At 35.6% G+C, this 15,519-nt stretch overlaps 1 protein-coding gene across 8 annotated transcripts in view; it reads right to left on the reverse strand.

The window, feature by feature from the left end:
• TIGD4 (tigger transposable element derived 4) overlaps nt 1-15,519 on the reverse strand; it is a 49,321-nt gene that overhangs the window by 27,586 nt on the left and 6,216 nt on the right. For 2 of the 8 annotated variants that reach the window (XM_072773656.1, XM_072773655.1), the window contains 2 exons: nt 14,927-15,012; nt 12,372-14,618 (listed from right to left, as the gene is read on the reverse strand). In XM_072773656.1, the coding sequence (XP_072629757.1) occupies nt 12,530-14,065 (1,536 nt within the window). In that variant the 5' untranslated portion in view covers nt 14,066-14,618; nt 14,927-15,012 and the 3' untranslated portion in view covers nt 12,372-12,529. The other 6 variants (XM_072773654.1, XM_072773658.1, XR_012006146.1 and 3 more) reach the window with 5 other exon arrangements.

Below are 15,519 nucleotides of genomic sequence, written 5' to 3' on the forward strand. Positions count from 1 at the left end.
ACAAACAAGCTATTAAAAATAACATTCAAAGAAGATGGCTAAAAAATAATGTGCAAAAGAAGAGGAAATTGCTTAACTCAAATGCAAGTTTAGAAAAAGAATTCTATTAAAATGTCTTTAGGTATTGACTGGAAACATTGAAACGTTTAAAAAAAGAAGAGTCAGATGTGGGATGTGAGCTCAATCTCCTCAGAGACTGAGTTTTTTTCTTTTTAAAGAAAAGAAATATATATATTTCTTTAAAAAGAATATATACATATATATGCATAACTTTTAGTGATGAAGACTATATATGATGGGAAGGTGAAGCAGGGTTTCTTAATAGTGAATCTTCTGACATTTTAAGCAAATTTTACATACATGTCCTTTTTCTGGAGAAAATCCAAAGTTTTATTTGGATTCTCAAAGGAGGCTATTAATCAGAAGAGATCTAAAAGCATGGGTGTTTTTCCTCTCCATTACTCTGAGCTTAACAGGAATGATGAAGACCCTTCCAAATTACCTTTATTCCAAGTACATCTCAAGTCTCGATGCATTTCTCATCTATTTCCAAGTAAATTTTAAAAACCTCTACCTTTAACAGTCTCGAAATGAAAAAGAAAAAAAATCCATCGGTGGTATTTATTCAGAGGCTAAAACATGTACCAATCCCATGGGCCTACGGAGCATGACAAGGATTTCTGGAGTTGCTCTTGAGAGCTTTGAACATCTGGAGCCCTTGTAGAAGTGGGACTGCTAAGTTGTCAAAAAAGTGTTAGCTTTTTAGCTTGCCTGATTAAAAATGTAGTATCATTGCCCCTATGTCCCACAGAAATCACTAGAACTACTTAATAGATTCCCATATGGTGAAACCATTCTCTGGGCAGTTAATTAGGAACTGTGCCTTTCCTAGATTCAAAGAAGGTTTCAAACTGCTCAGCACAATATGTCTATTACACACATTATTGAAAGTTAAATTTTTTTTTTTTTGCCTAAACTTGTGGGAAAAATTCTTACAGAAAATAAAAAATCAAAAGACCATCCTCCAACCGAGGCATCATGTGAAATAAATTTAGTTTTTAAGAAGTCTGGTTTCTTGTTAATTAGATATATTGGAAGTAAAGCACTGTGAGAAAAGTATGTTTTCAGTGGAAGTGATTTTAAAGATTCCTATTCCTGTTTATGTGTTCATCATAAAGCAGTGAATGACACTTCTGGCTGAGAATAGTGGTCACTCCAGTGACAAGAGTATTTGGAGAGGTCAGCAAATCATTCTAAAAATATTTTCTCTATCTTTTATGCTAAGGATAGCTGAAGAATAGGATTAAAATGCCAAAGAAAATATGCCCAAATAAAAAATTAGAGGAAAGAACCTTGCCTGTGATGACTTACCTATGCTAAAACATACTTTTTACTCTTCCTTCTTGACTCCTGAACCATCTGTTGTATAGAATAGCATATCTTGGTACTACACTAGACAAGAAAAAAAAAAAAAGGAGGGGTAAATCATTTATTAGAGAATCATTTTTTAAAAATAAACATTTATTTTGTCTTTTGTCATTTTTTTCTCTTTGTTTTTAAATCCCCCATTTGAGGGTTGAACCTTAAAATATACAGCTTTTAGGTGGATTACTTATTACTTATTTTTCTTTTAATAGTGTTGAAGATGTGTTATTCTAAGTGAGATGTTAATCGCCCGTGAAGCTGTCTGAGAGCATTGGCCCAAATATAACTCAAGCTGTCCCATGAAAAATCACACCTCGAGACAGAGAGTTAGGGAAACCCTGGCTATTATTCTAACTGTGCTTCCTTAGTATGCATTATAGTTATACGTATCTATAGACAAGTGGCAGAAAGGGAAAGAGTCACGAGAGACTCTTGAAATCAATTGTTTTTGTGAAGATATATATATAGTATGACCTCACCTCTTTGTTGCATATATTTATTCTTTACTTCTCAGTTGTAATTTATATTATTAGCACAAAGGAAACGGCGTCAGTATTTCACCATCTCTAGAGGGACTAAGACTGGCATCATCCCTGCAAGGTGATCACCAAGCAAAGTATTGGCCACTGCTGTCAGAGGAAGGAAGACCTCCCTGAGCAGGTGTGAGAAAGGAGGACAGCAAACATAAGCCCTAGGCCCAGGCAATGGACATTGCCCATTCTGGTGCTCATTCCAGTGGGATCTGCACGGTCTGCAAAGCCAACTCAGCTCTCATTGTTCTTGACCTTCAAAGAATGTCCCTCCCAGTGATCTTGGCTGTCACCTTCCTCATTATCTTGTGGCCGTGTTGATGTCTCTGCTCTCAGGCTTTTATCTCTTTTCTCCCTGTGGCAGGGACTGCTTTTTATCTTGAGACTCCACTTCCTTCAAATTCCATTTTCTTGCTAACATTTTGAGTATGTTCCAAGTCTTACTACTCTGCTTTGGCCTAGGCTTTGGAAGACCAAGATGGAAGACGTCTTTTCCTTCTACATTTTTTCTATAAATGCTTACCCAGCCCCGGCTATAGGCCAGTCCCTGCAAGTCCTGGTCTCTACCTACCTCACCACAATTTTCTTCACTCTAGATTCTTTCAATTCCTTAACCCATTTGGACTCCTTCTCTTTAAGAGCCTTTGTCCAGAATGGTCTTCTCCTCTCCTCTTCTTTGCCTAGTGAACTCCTACATAACATTCAAATTTGGGTCTCAGCTCCTGACACTTCTTCAGTGACTCTTCCCTGACCTTAAGACTACATCGAATTCCCAGGTTATATGATTTTAGACAAACAGGTACTGCTCCTTCAGAGTATTTATTGCATTTGCAATTTTATGTTTGTATCATTATTTTTTTAATATTTTATTTATTTATTCATGAGAGACACAGAGAGAGAGGCAGAGACACAGGCAGAGGGAGAAGCAGGCTCCACGCAGGGAGCCTGATGTGGGACTGGATCCCAGGATCTGGGATCACACCCTGAGCCAAAGGCAGACTCTCAACTGCTGAGCCACCCAGGCATCCCTGTATCATTATTTAATAATGTCTGCCTCCACCACTGATTCCATAATGGCAGGGATTTTTTTTCAGTCTCACCATTAAATCTTCAGTGCCTAGCCTAAGGACTGTGATAGGTTCTTGTGGGATAAACAGTCATTTATCCCTTACTAGAGTATCTTTAGAGTCACTAGGATTGAATCAATTTTATTTGGAAAACTCCTAGAGCAACTATATTAATTAGGTAAAATTAACCTGGATTTCCTAGGATTTTGTATGATTTCTCTAACAGAATGAACGTGACACGACAATGATCAGATTTGGAAGAAAAAGTCTCAGAGTTGAAGTTCTACAGCCTAAGTATAAGTAGATGATATAAAAGATTGTTAGCCTTGTAGTAGATTTAAATTGTATACCCTACAGCTCAGGAATGCAAAAATAAATTTTCAAAAATATAAGCTTTGAGGGGCACCTGGGTGGCTCAGTCGGTTAAGCATCTGCCTTTGGCTCAGGTCATGATCTGGGGTCCTGGGATCAAGCCCTGCATTGGGCATTCTACTCAGCAGGGAGGCTGCATCTTCCTCCCCCTCTGCCTGCCACTCTCCCTGGTTATACTTGCTCTCATATACTCTCTCTCTCCCTCTCTCTCTGTCAAATAAAATCTTAAAAAAAAAAAAAAAAAAGCTTTGATGGACACCTGGTGACTCGGTTGAGTGTCCAATTCTTGATTTTGGCTCAGACCACGATGTCAGGGTCGTGGGATGAGCCCCATGTCAGTCTCTACACTCAGTATAGAGTCCCTCTCCCTCTGCTTCTTGTCCTGCTCGCGCTTTCTCTCTCTCTCTCTTTCACATAAATAAATAAAATCTTAATAAATAAATAAATAAATAAATAAATAAATAAATAAATAAATGAAAAGCTTCAGTGTGCCTGGGTGGGTTGGTGGGTTGAGTGATCAACTCTTGATTTCGGCTCAGGTCATGATCTCAGGGTCATGAGATGGAGCCCCAGGTAGGACTCATCACTAAACATGAAGCTTGCTTGGTATTCTCTATCTCCCTCTTCCTCTCTCATTCCCCCACTCCCTGTTCCCAGGGGGCAAGTGTGCCTAATCTCTCTCTCATTAAAAATAAACAAGAAACAACAAAAACTCTTAGTTTTCCACAAGTCCCCATTTCCATTCAGCAGCAAAAAAACAACAGATTTCATCTTTCCATGTAAATATAACTGTCTTTTGGTTTAAGACTTCATTTCTTAGAATTGATTCAGACATCATAAGATTTAAACTCTTCCCCAGAATTATCTCTTGATGCAGGTGCAAGAAGTTGTTATGAATAGCAAAGGTATTACAAAAAGGTAAACTAGTCAATACATAAGAGGGCTTTCCCTTTAGGAAAAAATATGATTAGATCCTTGCCTCTACCACACACAAAATGAATTTAAACATGAAAACAAAACTTGTAAGCTAGTAGAAGAAAATACAAGAATATTTCATGGCTTTCAGGAAGGAACAAGAAAAATAAAATTAGTATAAAGAAAGAAAAATTAAGTGATTTCTATTTATAAATGATAATGAAAAGATCTGACTGGAAAACAGACTTGAATTTATAAGAAACTTTGGTAGTGTAACTACATATAAACCAGTCAAAAATCACTTTTTTTAGTAGTAATCAGAAAATTGAAAGGAAAATATTCTATTTGCAGTAGCAACTAAAGTATAAAATACTTAGGAATAAATTAAGAAAGTAAAGCATGTATATGGTAATCTGAAGTAAACATGATAATGTTAATTATGTAAATTGGTAGATATTTGTAGTATATGTACTTTTCTGTACTTTTAAAAAAATTTAGAGTATGCGGACGCCTGAGTGGCTCAGCAGTTGAGCATCTGCCTTCGGCCAGGGCCTGATCCCCGGAGTTCTGGGATTGAGTCCCACATCCGGCTCCTTGCAGGGACCCTGCTTCTCCCTCTGCCCACGTCTCTGCCTTCTCTCTGTGTCTCTCATGAATAAATAAAATCTTAAAAAAAAAAAAAAAAAGAGTTTTAGAGGATGTCAAATTAATGATTAACACTCTTGTGATATCATACATGAGGTTTTTCCCTAAGTTTATTGTTGGCTGACTTTACAATTATGTAGGAAATTAACGTAAGCATAAGCCATTGCATAAGTCTGAGTCTTGTCATTATTTCCTTTATTTCGTTTTCTTTTTCAGTAACTAATTTGTTGGTTTAATTGAATTTAGTAATTAACTGTTCATTACATGAATAATACGAAATTCTCTTACTCACTTTTGAGTGTACAAGTGAGGCAATCATCTCTGCAAGAGTTAAGAAACATCACCATTCTAGAGCTTTTTGGGAGAATGGTTCCTCAACTAGGCAGGTAGTGACATGAAAGTGACTCTTATCTCTATGCTGAGTTACCTATTTTGCAACGTAGAAAACAAGGCTTGGTATCAGCCAATAACACAGGCAGTGACTTTGCATTAACAAAGAGAGTTCAGTGGCATACAAAGAGGAAGTTAGGGAGAAACAAAACAAACAAAACAAAAACCCAATCTTTGTTAACAAATACAGGAAACAAGACTATCTGTAACTTTGCATTTAGTTCTTCAATTGAGCAAATATTTATGTATCAATAGCCTGTTTGTATTTAATAGGTACTGTTGGGGAGATACACGTAAAGGGATTATACAACAGCCCCACCTTAAAAACAAAACAAAACATGATTTTATTGGGTTTGATAACTAAGAAAAAATAAGTAAAAATGGAATGAAGTGGGGCTCTTGTCCTTTCAATTTTTCCCCAACATATTGGCTAAGAGTTCTCTGAACAAGGAAGCTGACTTCTTTGAACTCAAATTGGGCTAATGCATGGAGATGAACATGTAATCTATAGTACATTAAACCAGTAAATCTAGTTTTTCACCAATTCAATACTATGCTATAGATCCTGTTTCACTTGGCAAAAAAATTTCTAGCCTGGCAGTGACGGTAAGATGTTCAACAAGGAGAATCAGAGGAATAGGAGATTTTCATTACAGAATTTATTTGCAAGTCAAATTTAGAAAAAAATCCAGTTCAGGCAAGCAAATTTGCATATACATGCAAGTAAAAGAAGTTAAAAAAAGTTTGGACCTTGACATTATAGTTAATATTACATGTATGTTTAACCAGTTTCCTACTAAAAAACAAATAGTTTTCAGCCTTTTTAAAAAAGATTTATTTATTTGAGGGGATGGTGAGGAGGGGCAGAAGGAGAGGGAGAGAGAATCTCAAGCAGACTCCCCTCTGAGCACAAAGCCCTACACAGGGCTTGATCTCACAACCCTGCAATCATGACCTGAGTTGAAATCAAGAGTTGAAAAAAAAAGAAATCAAGAGTTGGTTGCTCAATGGACTAAGCCATCCAGGCACCCCTCAAATAGTTTTTAGTCTTTTGTTTTTGTTTTAAGCTACTATAGGACCAAATCTTTTATCTGCATTTTGAAACATGAAGAGTTATTCTGAAAACCTTTTTGTAATTCATTTGATGACAAAAGCTGACCTGATATAAACTCATTTGGCAATAAAAACTATGAAGCTATTAAGCTATTTATAATCTTTATATACCTGACTTCATATGAATATGTTTCACTGCAAAATTATTAATGTTTGACAGTGGGATGCTACCCTAGTATCTCCCAAGGGTGTTATATTACATAAAGTATATGTTTGTATATATCATCTCTTTCAAATCTGATAAATTCTCAATTCTAAAACATTTATGTTCCCTGGGTTTTGGATAAGGGACAACGGGCTTGTATACACTGCAACAAACATCCTTAGTATTTTTATTGTGTTAGGATAAATTTATATCATGTACAACATATTTTTAAGTCAAATTTTTTTGGGTTTGAATCCTAGTTTTGTTATTTATTAGCTATAGCTATACTTAAATTTTCTTAGCATTGAAATGGGGATGATATAGCTAGAGTTATTCTGAGTTTAACCAACACAGGCTAAGTACTTTGAAGTCTAGAAATTAATAAGTATTTAATACACACCAACTATAATAACTAAATGTACCAATTTATGTTTCCCACACCAGTGCAGCCATTTCTCTAAGCTCTTGCCTATATTTAGTATTATAATTCTTTATAATCTTGTCTTGTGATAGCTCCCCCAAAAGATGTCCCGTTTTTTTGCTTGCATTTCTTTGATTCCTAGTAATGTTGACATATTTTCCTACTTTTTTTTTTTTAAGATTTTATTTATTCATTCATGAGAGACACAGAGAGGTGCAGAGACACAGGCAGAGAGAGAAGCAGGCTGCTGATGTGGGACTCGATCTTGAGACTCCAGGATCACGCCCTGGGCCAAAAGGGAGGCGCTCAACCACTGAGCCACCCAGGCATCCCTATTTCCATACTTTATTAGTATTTTTATACTATTCTTGAGTGTCATACCTTTTAAAAGATTTTTAATTTGGGCAGCCCTGGTGGCACAGCAGTTTAGCACTGTCTGCATCCTGGGGTGTGATCCTGGGGACCGGGGTCGAGCCCCGCGTCAGGCTTCCTGCGTGGAGCCTGCTTCTCCCTCTGCCTATGTCTCTACCTCTCTCTCTCTCTCTGAATAAATTTTTTTTTTAAGTTTAATTTAATATTTTCCTTTCCTCCCTTCTTTCCTTTCTTCATTTTTTCTTTCTTTCCTTCTTTCATTTCTTTTAATTTAATTCTTTTAGGATTCATTTTGATGTATGATATTTTTAATCCTATATTGTTAGCCATTTGCCCTAATATCAGTTATTAAATAATCCATCTATTTCATCACTGATTAAAAGACATTCCTGGGGATCCCTGGGTGGCTCAGCGGTTTAGCACCTGCCTTTGGCCCAGGGCGCGAGTCCCGCACCGGGCTCCCGGCATGGAGCCTACTTCTCCCTCCTCCTGTGTCTCTGCCTCTCTCTCTCTCTATGTCTATCATAAATAAATAAATAAATAAATAAATAAATAAATAAATAAATAAATAAATAAATCTATCTTTAAAAAAAATAAAAGACATTCCTATCATACGCAAATTCTTTTTCTAGATATTATGTATTATACTTTTGATTGACCTATTCTCTTGCCCACACAATATTGTTTAAAATTCTGGTATAGATAAAATATTCCCTATGTTTTTTCAAAATTTTCTGATATACTGATACATATTTATTCTTACAAAAATCTGAATCATTTTTTTTGTTTGTTTTTTAAAGATTTTATTTATTCATGATAGACACAGAGACAGAGAGAGAGAGAAAGAGAAAGAGACACAGAGACACAGGCAGAGGGAGAAGCAGTCTCCATGCAAGGAGCCTGACATGGGACTCAATCCCAGGTCTCCAGGATCAGGCCCTGGGCTGAAGGAGGCACTAAACCACTGGGTCACCAGGGCTGCCCAAAAATCCGAATTATTTTACAAAATTTTTGACAAATCTGCATTGGGATTTTGACTGGGGTTAACTTGGAAGAAATGAATTTACATTTCAATATTGAGTTTTTCCATTTATTCAAGGCCATGAAAAATGTTGTCATGTCTTCTTAAGGTTTTATAAACTTTCAGGACCTTGCTAATAGCTATAGCTGATTAACAAGTTCTGAAATACATGTACTCTTTTAGTTTATAGCAAGTTGAAGACCGATTGATACAGCACATCACAGATTGATAATATGTGAATTTTCTTGAGACAGAGAGAGAGAAAGAGAGAATGAGCAAGGAGAAAGGCAGAGGGAGAGAGAATCTCAGGCAGACTCCACACTGCACATGATGCTGGATGTGGGGCTTGATCTCATGACACTGAGATCATGACCTGAGACAAAACCAAGAGTCAGACACTTAACTGACTGAGCCACCCACGTGCCCCATATCTTTATTAGCACTAAGTGGTTATTATGGGTTGAATGTTTGTCACCCTCCAAATTCATATGTGGAAGCCCTAACTGTGATGATGCTTGGAGATGGAGTGGGGGAGGTTATTAGGGTTAGATGAAATCATGAAGATGGGCTCCCCATGATGGGATCAGTGCTTTTATAAGAAGAGATGGAAGAAATCTCCTCCTCCTCTGCCCCCAACTCCCTGCAATGGCAGAGACAGGTCATGTGAGTATATGGTGAGCAGATGACTATCTGCAATATTTTGCAGAAGCTCTGCACAAGGAAAACTGAAGGTTTCTAAGTCACTTTTTTATTCCTTCAAAGTGAAAATATTTTAGTTCTACAGATAAATTGCATATTTCTAGAAATGTTGACTTCTCTATTTTATCGTATAGAAGAATGCCAATGAGGAAATTGTCATTGATGTTTAGTGATCACCAGGCTATTACCTGGGCATATCTGGAAGTAGTAGCATGGAGGTGCCTTTCTAGTCATTCTTTATAGGCAAGGAACACTTTAGAGCTTGCTAAATGCTTTTGCATGAGAAATTTTCTTTCATCCTCAAGATAAACTCAAATGAAGTGTCAGTCTTATTTTATGGGTAGTACAAACTGATATTTAGACAAATGAAATATCTTTTGCAAGGTAGCATAGAACTAGGGCTAGATTAAATTTATTCCATTGAATGATTTTTTTTTTTCTGAGAATTTATTCTATGCCAGCTATGGTCCCTCAATCTAGGCCTCTCTCTCCTCTAGTAGTAGGAATTCTCAGCAATTAGTATAGCTTCTTGGCTGCCTTATGCCACACTGCACCTAGCTAGGTAGCTCTATGTTCCCCCCAAAGATCCAGCCCACCATTGGACTCTGAACCTGTTGGCAGATGCGGGGTACTACCTCCTTTAAGAGCCAAATCTCTCTCTGCCAGTCTCTACTGAGTCCTTACTGAGCTAATGATTGAAAAGGGCTTCTCCTGACATCTGAGGTGTTTACTAGGGAAGCTCTCCTTCAACTCTCCCTCCCCTATTCTTTGCCTCTCAATTCTTCTGCTTTGTATACAGTAAATGGGAGGTTTTACATTTGACCTTAGGTCCAAATGAGAAGCCAGGCAGGCAACATAAGACCCACAGGCCTTGGTTTACTCATTGTCCTACTTTATCTTGAACCAAACCATTCACTAGTGAAGTGAAACAATGTCCCAAAGTCAATAGAAGTATTTGTTATTTGGTGAAGTAGACTGAAGGGGAAACATTGTTGCAACAGTAGAAATTTATAAAGAATGAAAATAACACACCTAACTGAAAAGCAGGTGAATTAAGTGAAGTTCTTTTCCGAAAAGACAAGTGACATTTAGTCTGAACTTTGCATTAACTGTGTATGGAGATGATAAATCAGGAGTGAGGTATGCCATGACTGTCTGTTCTAGGAAAAGTGAATTTAAAGAAATTTTGTTTTGAAAATTGTTTAAATTTATATAGCTTGTAAATTACACAGAATAGTATATACAACATTAACAACTTAAAGTTTATCTCTGAATTTAAATAAGCAGGCATCTTTTTCTTATTCTCTATAGGAGCCTTGCCTAATTTTATCACTTTTAGATTTATTATGCCCCAGAAATAAAAAATGAATCATGTCATAGAAGAAAAAGAATAGTAGGTACTTTCAGCACTTCGGGCATATTATAGTTGTTTCAAGTATTTGCCTTAGAACTGCACTGGAACCTCTGTGTTAAGAGTTGTACAGAATTACCAACCCAGAAAGTGTGAGTGTTGCATTAGTAACAGTGTTCTCAGGAGACATCTTGTGAACAGAGCTATCAACACAGATTCAGCAAATTCTTTGAAATATTTCATCCTTCGGGCCCTAAACTCAAGGGAAACAACAACAGAATTTCTTTTATGGAGTATAGAAAAGCAGCATTGTGGTACAGAGTTAGAGGAACATAGGATAAGTGATAGGGAACTACTGCATTTTGGTTTTGTTTCTGAGATTTTAACCAAATTATATTTTTTAGATTTCAATTTCCTCATCTATAAAAATGGAGGTAATAATTCTTATGTCATAGAATACTGGAATGATTAAATAAAAATTTGGTATCAAAATGGTATAGAGAAACAAAGAGAAAATAATTATTGAACAAAACTCAATATATGCCAGGTGTTATAGTTATAGCGAGGGCTCTTAAGAGAGATTAAGGTCCATGATTTAGGTTCACAGTTCCAATCTATGCTGAAATTTTAAATCAAATCATTAATTAAAATGATTTCAATTAAGTTTAAGTAATCTATATTTTGCTCTACAAGAAGTTTTCTTAATTTGAATATATTTTTAAAGCTTGCTATTACTAACTCTCAAAAGCAGAGTAAATCAATAATGGACAATAAAAATACTTTCTATAAATATTTCCTTCCAAATAGGTCTTTTGTTGGCAGACTAATAATGATCCCTAAAATAAAAATAATCTGTATAACATTTTACACTTTTTCAAAAGGTACCCTAAACTATGTATGTTAAATAAGTATGGCATTTAAAATTTGACAACAGAAAAGTCAGACAGATTATATTTTTATACTTTTAAAAACTATTTTATGGAGAGTAAATAATTTCATACAATATTTTAATAGTCTGTAGACAAAACTTCTTTGAACAAATTTAATTCAATATGTTAGCCATTGAATTTAAAAGAAAAAAAATGATTAAATATATCAAAATATACTGAAAAGACACTCAGCTTTTCCTGAAAATTCAGTAAAACCAGGAAAATAATGATAGATTAAAAGTTTCAACTTTAAAATTAGAAAACTATCTAAGAACCACATAAGACACTTTTTCTCATAACTGCATATATATCTTCATATAGCTTTTCAAGAGTTGTCTTATTAAAATAGAAATTATGAGTTCACAAATGTTTAAGTAATGTATTTTTCTATTAAACACATATATACATACAAATATTTAGGAAGAATCCATATCATCTTCCAGTTGTAGATGACAAAAAGTATCTGATAAGGTCATACTCTTTCAAATGACTTTCTACAGAAATAACTGGAAAGTAGTGAGACATATATTTTTAATCACTTTCGTGTAGAATTGGGTCACACTTTATTTTCAGTACTTTTTCATAATTTCTTCTTAGCAAGATAAGCTAGTTACAAGAAAAATAATTTAAAATTAACACTTGCTACAAGGCTAGAATATATGCCTTTTATAAAAATAAATATCTAAGGAATAGATATTTCATTTCTGATACGAGGTAGATGAATTAAAATATTCTAGAACATGATCTGCCTTAAAAAAAAAAGTAAATAGCAATCACCAATTCAACCTGTATAATCAAATAGCTGGAGTGTTTTTGATTTTTGACATTTATATCACATATTTCAAGTACAAGGCCTCCAAAATATATTTTCTACTCCCCCAAATCTTGCTATATTAAAATTCATATTTTTCATTTACTTACTCATTATTATTATTATTATTTTTTACTTACTCATTATTTAATTTACCTAGGGAACTTCGCTATTCAGGTCAAAGACATATGCAATTAAACCAAAGGTTGGGTTTTTTTTTTTTTAATTTTTTATGTTTAAGTGGTATTTTCCCTTTTATATACCTTATATAATAAAATACATTAAGAAAAGCTATTACTCTTCATTTGTTGTACCACAAATAATTACTTAGATGATGAGTTAATAAAAATTTCAAGGTCTGCTAAAGAGTTATGAAGCTCATCACTCATATCTTGACTTCTAAGAAAATTTTTAAGAGTTTCTAAAGCAGTTATTGCCTCCGTTTTTGATGGTAATGGGAGTTCAGTGCCTAGAGATCCACCATCATCCTCTTCATCAGAAGTATAAAATCCGGTTTCCTCAGATTTATTTTCTTCGGGCCATTCTGAATCACCTTTTGGTGCAGCTTCACAAGTTTCCAAATCATCATCGAGGGCAGCATACTCTTCTATAGATAAGCCTTCAGGAAATTCCACGCCTGCTGCCTGAGCATGGGCAACCAAATCAAGACTAGTGTCTGTCTCTGCATTTGTCCTGTCACTTTCTTCCTTTTGAGATTTGAATCCTGCCTCTTCATAGCTCTTGACAATAGTCTCTGAGGTTACAGCCCTCCAACAAAGGTGCAAAGTATCAACTGCATCTAGTAGGGAAAATGTAAATTCTTTGCTGCCTTCAACAGAGCTTAAGAATTTCTTGATAAGGCAATGTCGGTATTTGATTTTAAGGCTTTTAATAACACCTTGTTTCATAGCTATAAATTTGGAAGATAAACATGATGGAAAGAACGCTAACTCAATGGACTTTAGGTTCTTTACCTCTGGATGTGAAGGAAAAGAATCAACAAAAATCACCACTTTTCGTTGCTGGGCTTGAAACTTCTCATCAAGCTTCCGCATCCATCGTTCAAATACATCTGAGGTCATCCACGCCATTCTGTTAGCTTCATAGCACACAGGCAATGATTTAATACCTTTGAAACAATGTGGAGTTTTGTTTTTTCCAATGACAAGCAAAGGAAGTTTCTCTGAGCCATCCATGTTTGTCCCAACCACCAGAGTTATTCTGTCTTTGCATAACTGTCCGATGGAGCATGTTTCTCCTTTAAATGCAAATGTATTTGTAGGTAACATTCGATAAAGCAGCCCAGTCTCTTTTATATTAAAAACATTTTTAGGGTGATAATCATTTAAATAATAAGGAAGTACATTTTGGTGCCAGACGGCAGAAGGGTCTACTGACACAGCTGTAGCTTCTACAGGTTGAGCTCTGAATACTAAGCCATACCTGGATTTAAAGCGATCCAGCCAACCATTGCTGCACTTAAAGTCATTATGTCCCAGTTTCTGGGCAAAATCATTAGCTTTGAGACGCAACATTGGACCATTAACTGGTACATTTAGACACTGAGCAATTCGATACCACCTCATTAATGCCTCTTCTAGATCTGTGTAAAAAGCAGTTCTCAGTCTTTTTCTCTTCGGATCAAATCTCAGAGATTCAAAGGCTTCTAGAACTTTGTCTTTATTCTTCATAATAGAAGACAAGGAATTTTTCTTTATTCCATATTCAGCTGCAATTTCTGCCTTTTTCTTGCCACTTTCTACTGCATTTATGATGTCGATCTTTTCTTCAATGGATAAACTTTTCTTTTTCTTCACTGTCACAGGCAGAGCTGAGGCATCCTCAGAAGCCTCTGCCATCTCCACCAGTGCTTACGTAGAGATTGCTTGTCTTTCTGGTGGCTGTTTCTTTAGATTTCTTTTCCAAAATGATACAAATTGTAGCTTTCTGTCCTGCTTCATATATTAAAAGTTGGTAAGTGTCTATTAGTCCTATTTTTCGGGAAATTGATAAGTAAATATCTTTTTTCAAAGGGTCTGAATAAGAAAAATGTTGTACGCAGTTATACGCAGCTAGAATATCGTAGAAGAGAAACTTCCTTCCCAGGACGTGCGCGGCTCAGTTTATAGTTTATTCAGTGTTCCAGAAGTCAAGCTAAAATAGAAATCTCATTATGTCAAACCTGTCCAGTCCTGCTGATATATTTTTGGAACTTCAATCCTTTAAGATGATCCATTTTATCCATGCGCGCATTCAACCTCCTATTAATTCTCCGCAGAAGGCCGCCGAGATAAGAAGGAAAAGCGTTCAGCAATTTTCATGCAAAATGTTACCCGTTAATTTCCAAGTCTCTTCAGGGCGGAAAAGAAAGTGGTATAATCCTTCTAGGACTTGATGGTGTATCTTTTGCTTCTTGAAAAGAGAAAAAAAAAAAAAAAGAAAGAAAGCTACTTTAGCAATGATGTGTCAATTGAATATCAAAAAGAATATTTCTACTAATTAGTTATGCTTTTAATAATAATGAAAAGAATGAGAACATGTTTCTGAAAATATAATAACCAAAGCTCCTAGGAGAAATGCTTACCTCCTAAAGGGCCTCTGTAAAAAGCCCTCTAGCTCTGCTCTGTGCATTTGAATTCTCACTTGCTTTGAATGCTTTGTAATATATACTTCTGAAATAATTCAGGCAAATTTAATCTGTTTTAAAAACAGGCGCTTACCAAAATTAAAGAACTAAAATTGATGCTGGATAGACCTTTGGTGGCTATTTCTCACATGAAGTCACAGACTGCCCCCTCTGACTTCTCTAAAAGAAAAACACAGTCAGACAGTAGTCACAAGGTTTAACTTTTAATAGCACATGGGAAACAGTGTCCCCTTCGTCAGAGTCTGATAGAAAATGCTTCACTAAAAATCAAATTAAGTGATTCCATTACAAATTTTAAAAATCTAAATCTTATTTTATCTAAATGCTTACAAACCTAGTAACTTTTTATCAACTTGACACATTAGCCAAATGCACAGAGGCCAGAAATAATTGACAAAATGCATAGGAATGAGCAAATTATTAAGAGGATATAATAATGCAGTAATAGACCTAGACTAAGACTAAGAAGGAAAGTGACCATGGGTCTTACGGTCTCAGGACCTCCACTTCCTTATCTGTAAGGTGAAGGGCTTATTACAGTGCAAGGATATGGGCTTTGGTAACAGACACACCTGAGTTGACAAGTGATTCTGCTGTTTACAACTTATGTGATCCTGGGTAGTTTACTTAACCATTTGAAGCTTCAGCTTCTCACAGGGTTATTGT

The sequence above is a fragment of the Canis lupus genome, chromosome 13 (genome assembly GCF_048164855.1).
Source record: "Canis lupus baileyi chromosome 13, mCanLup2.hap1, whole genome shotgun sequence".
In the NCBI taxonomy this organism is placed as follows: Eukaryota; Metazoa; Chordata; class Mammalia; order Carnivora; family Canidae; genus Canis; species Canis lupus.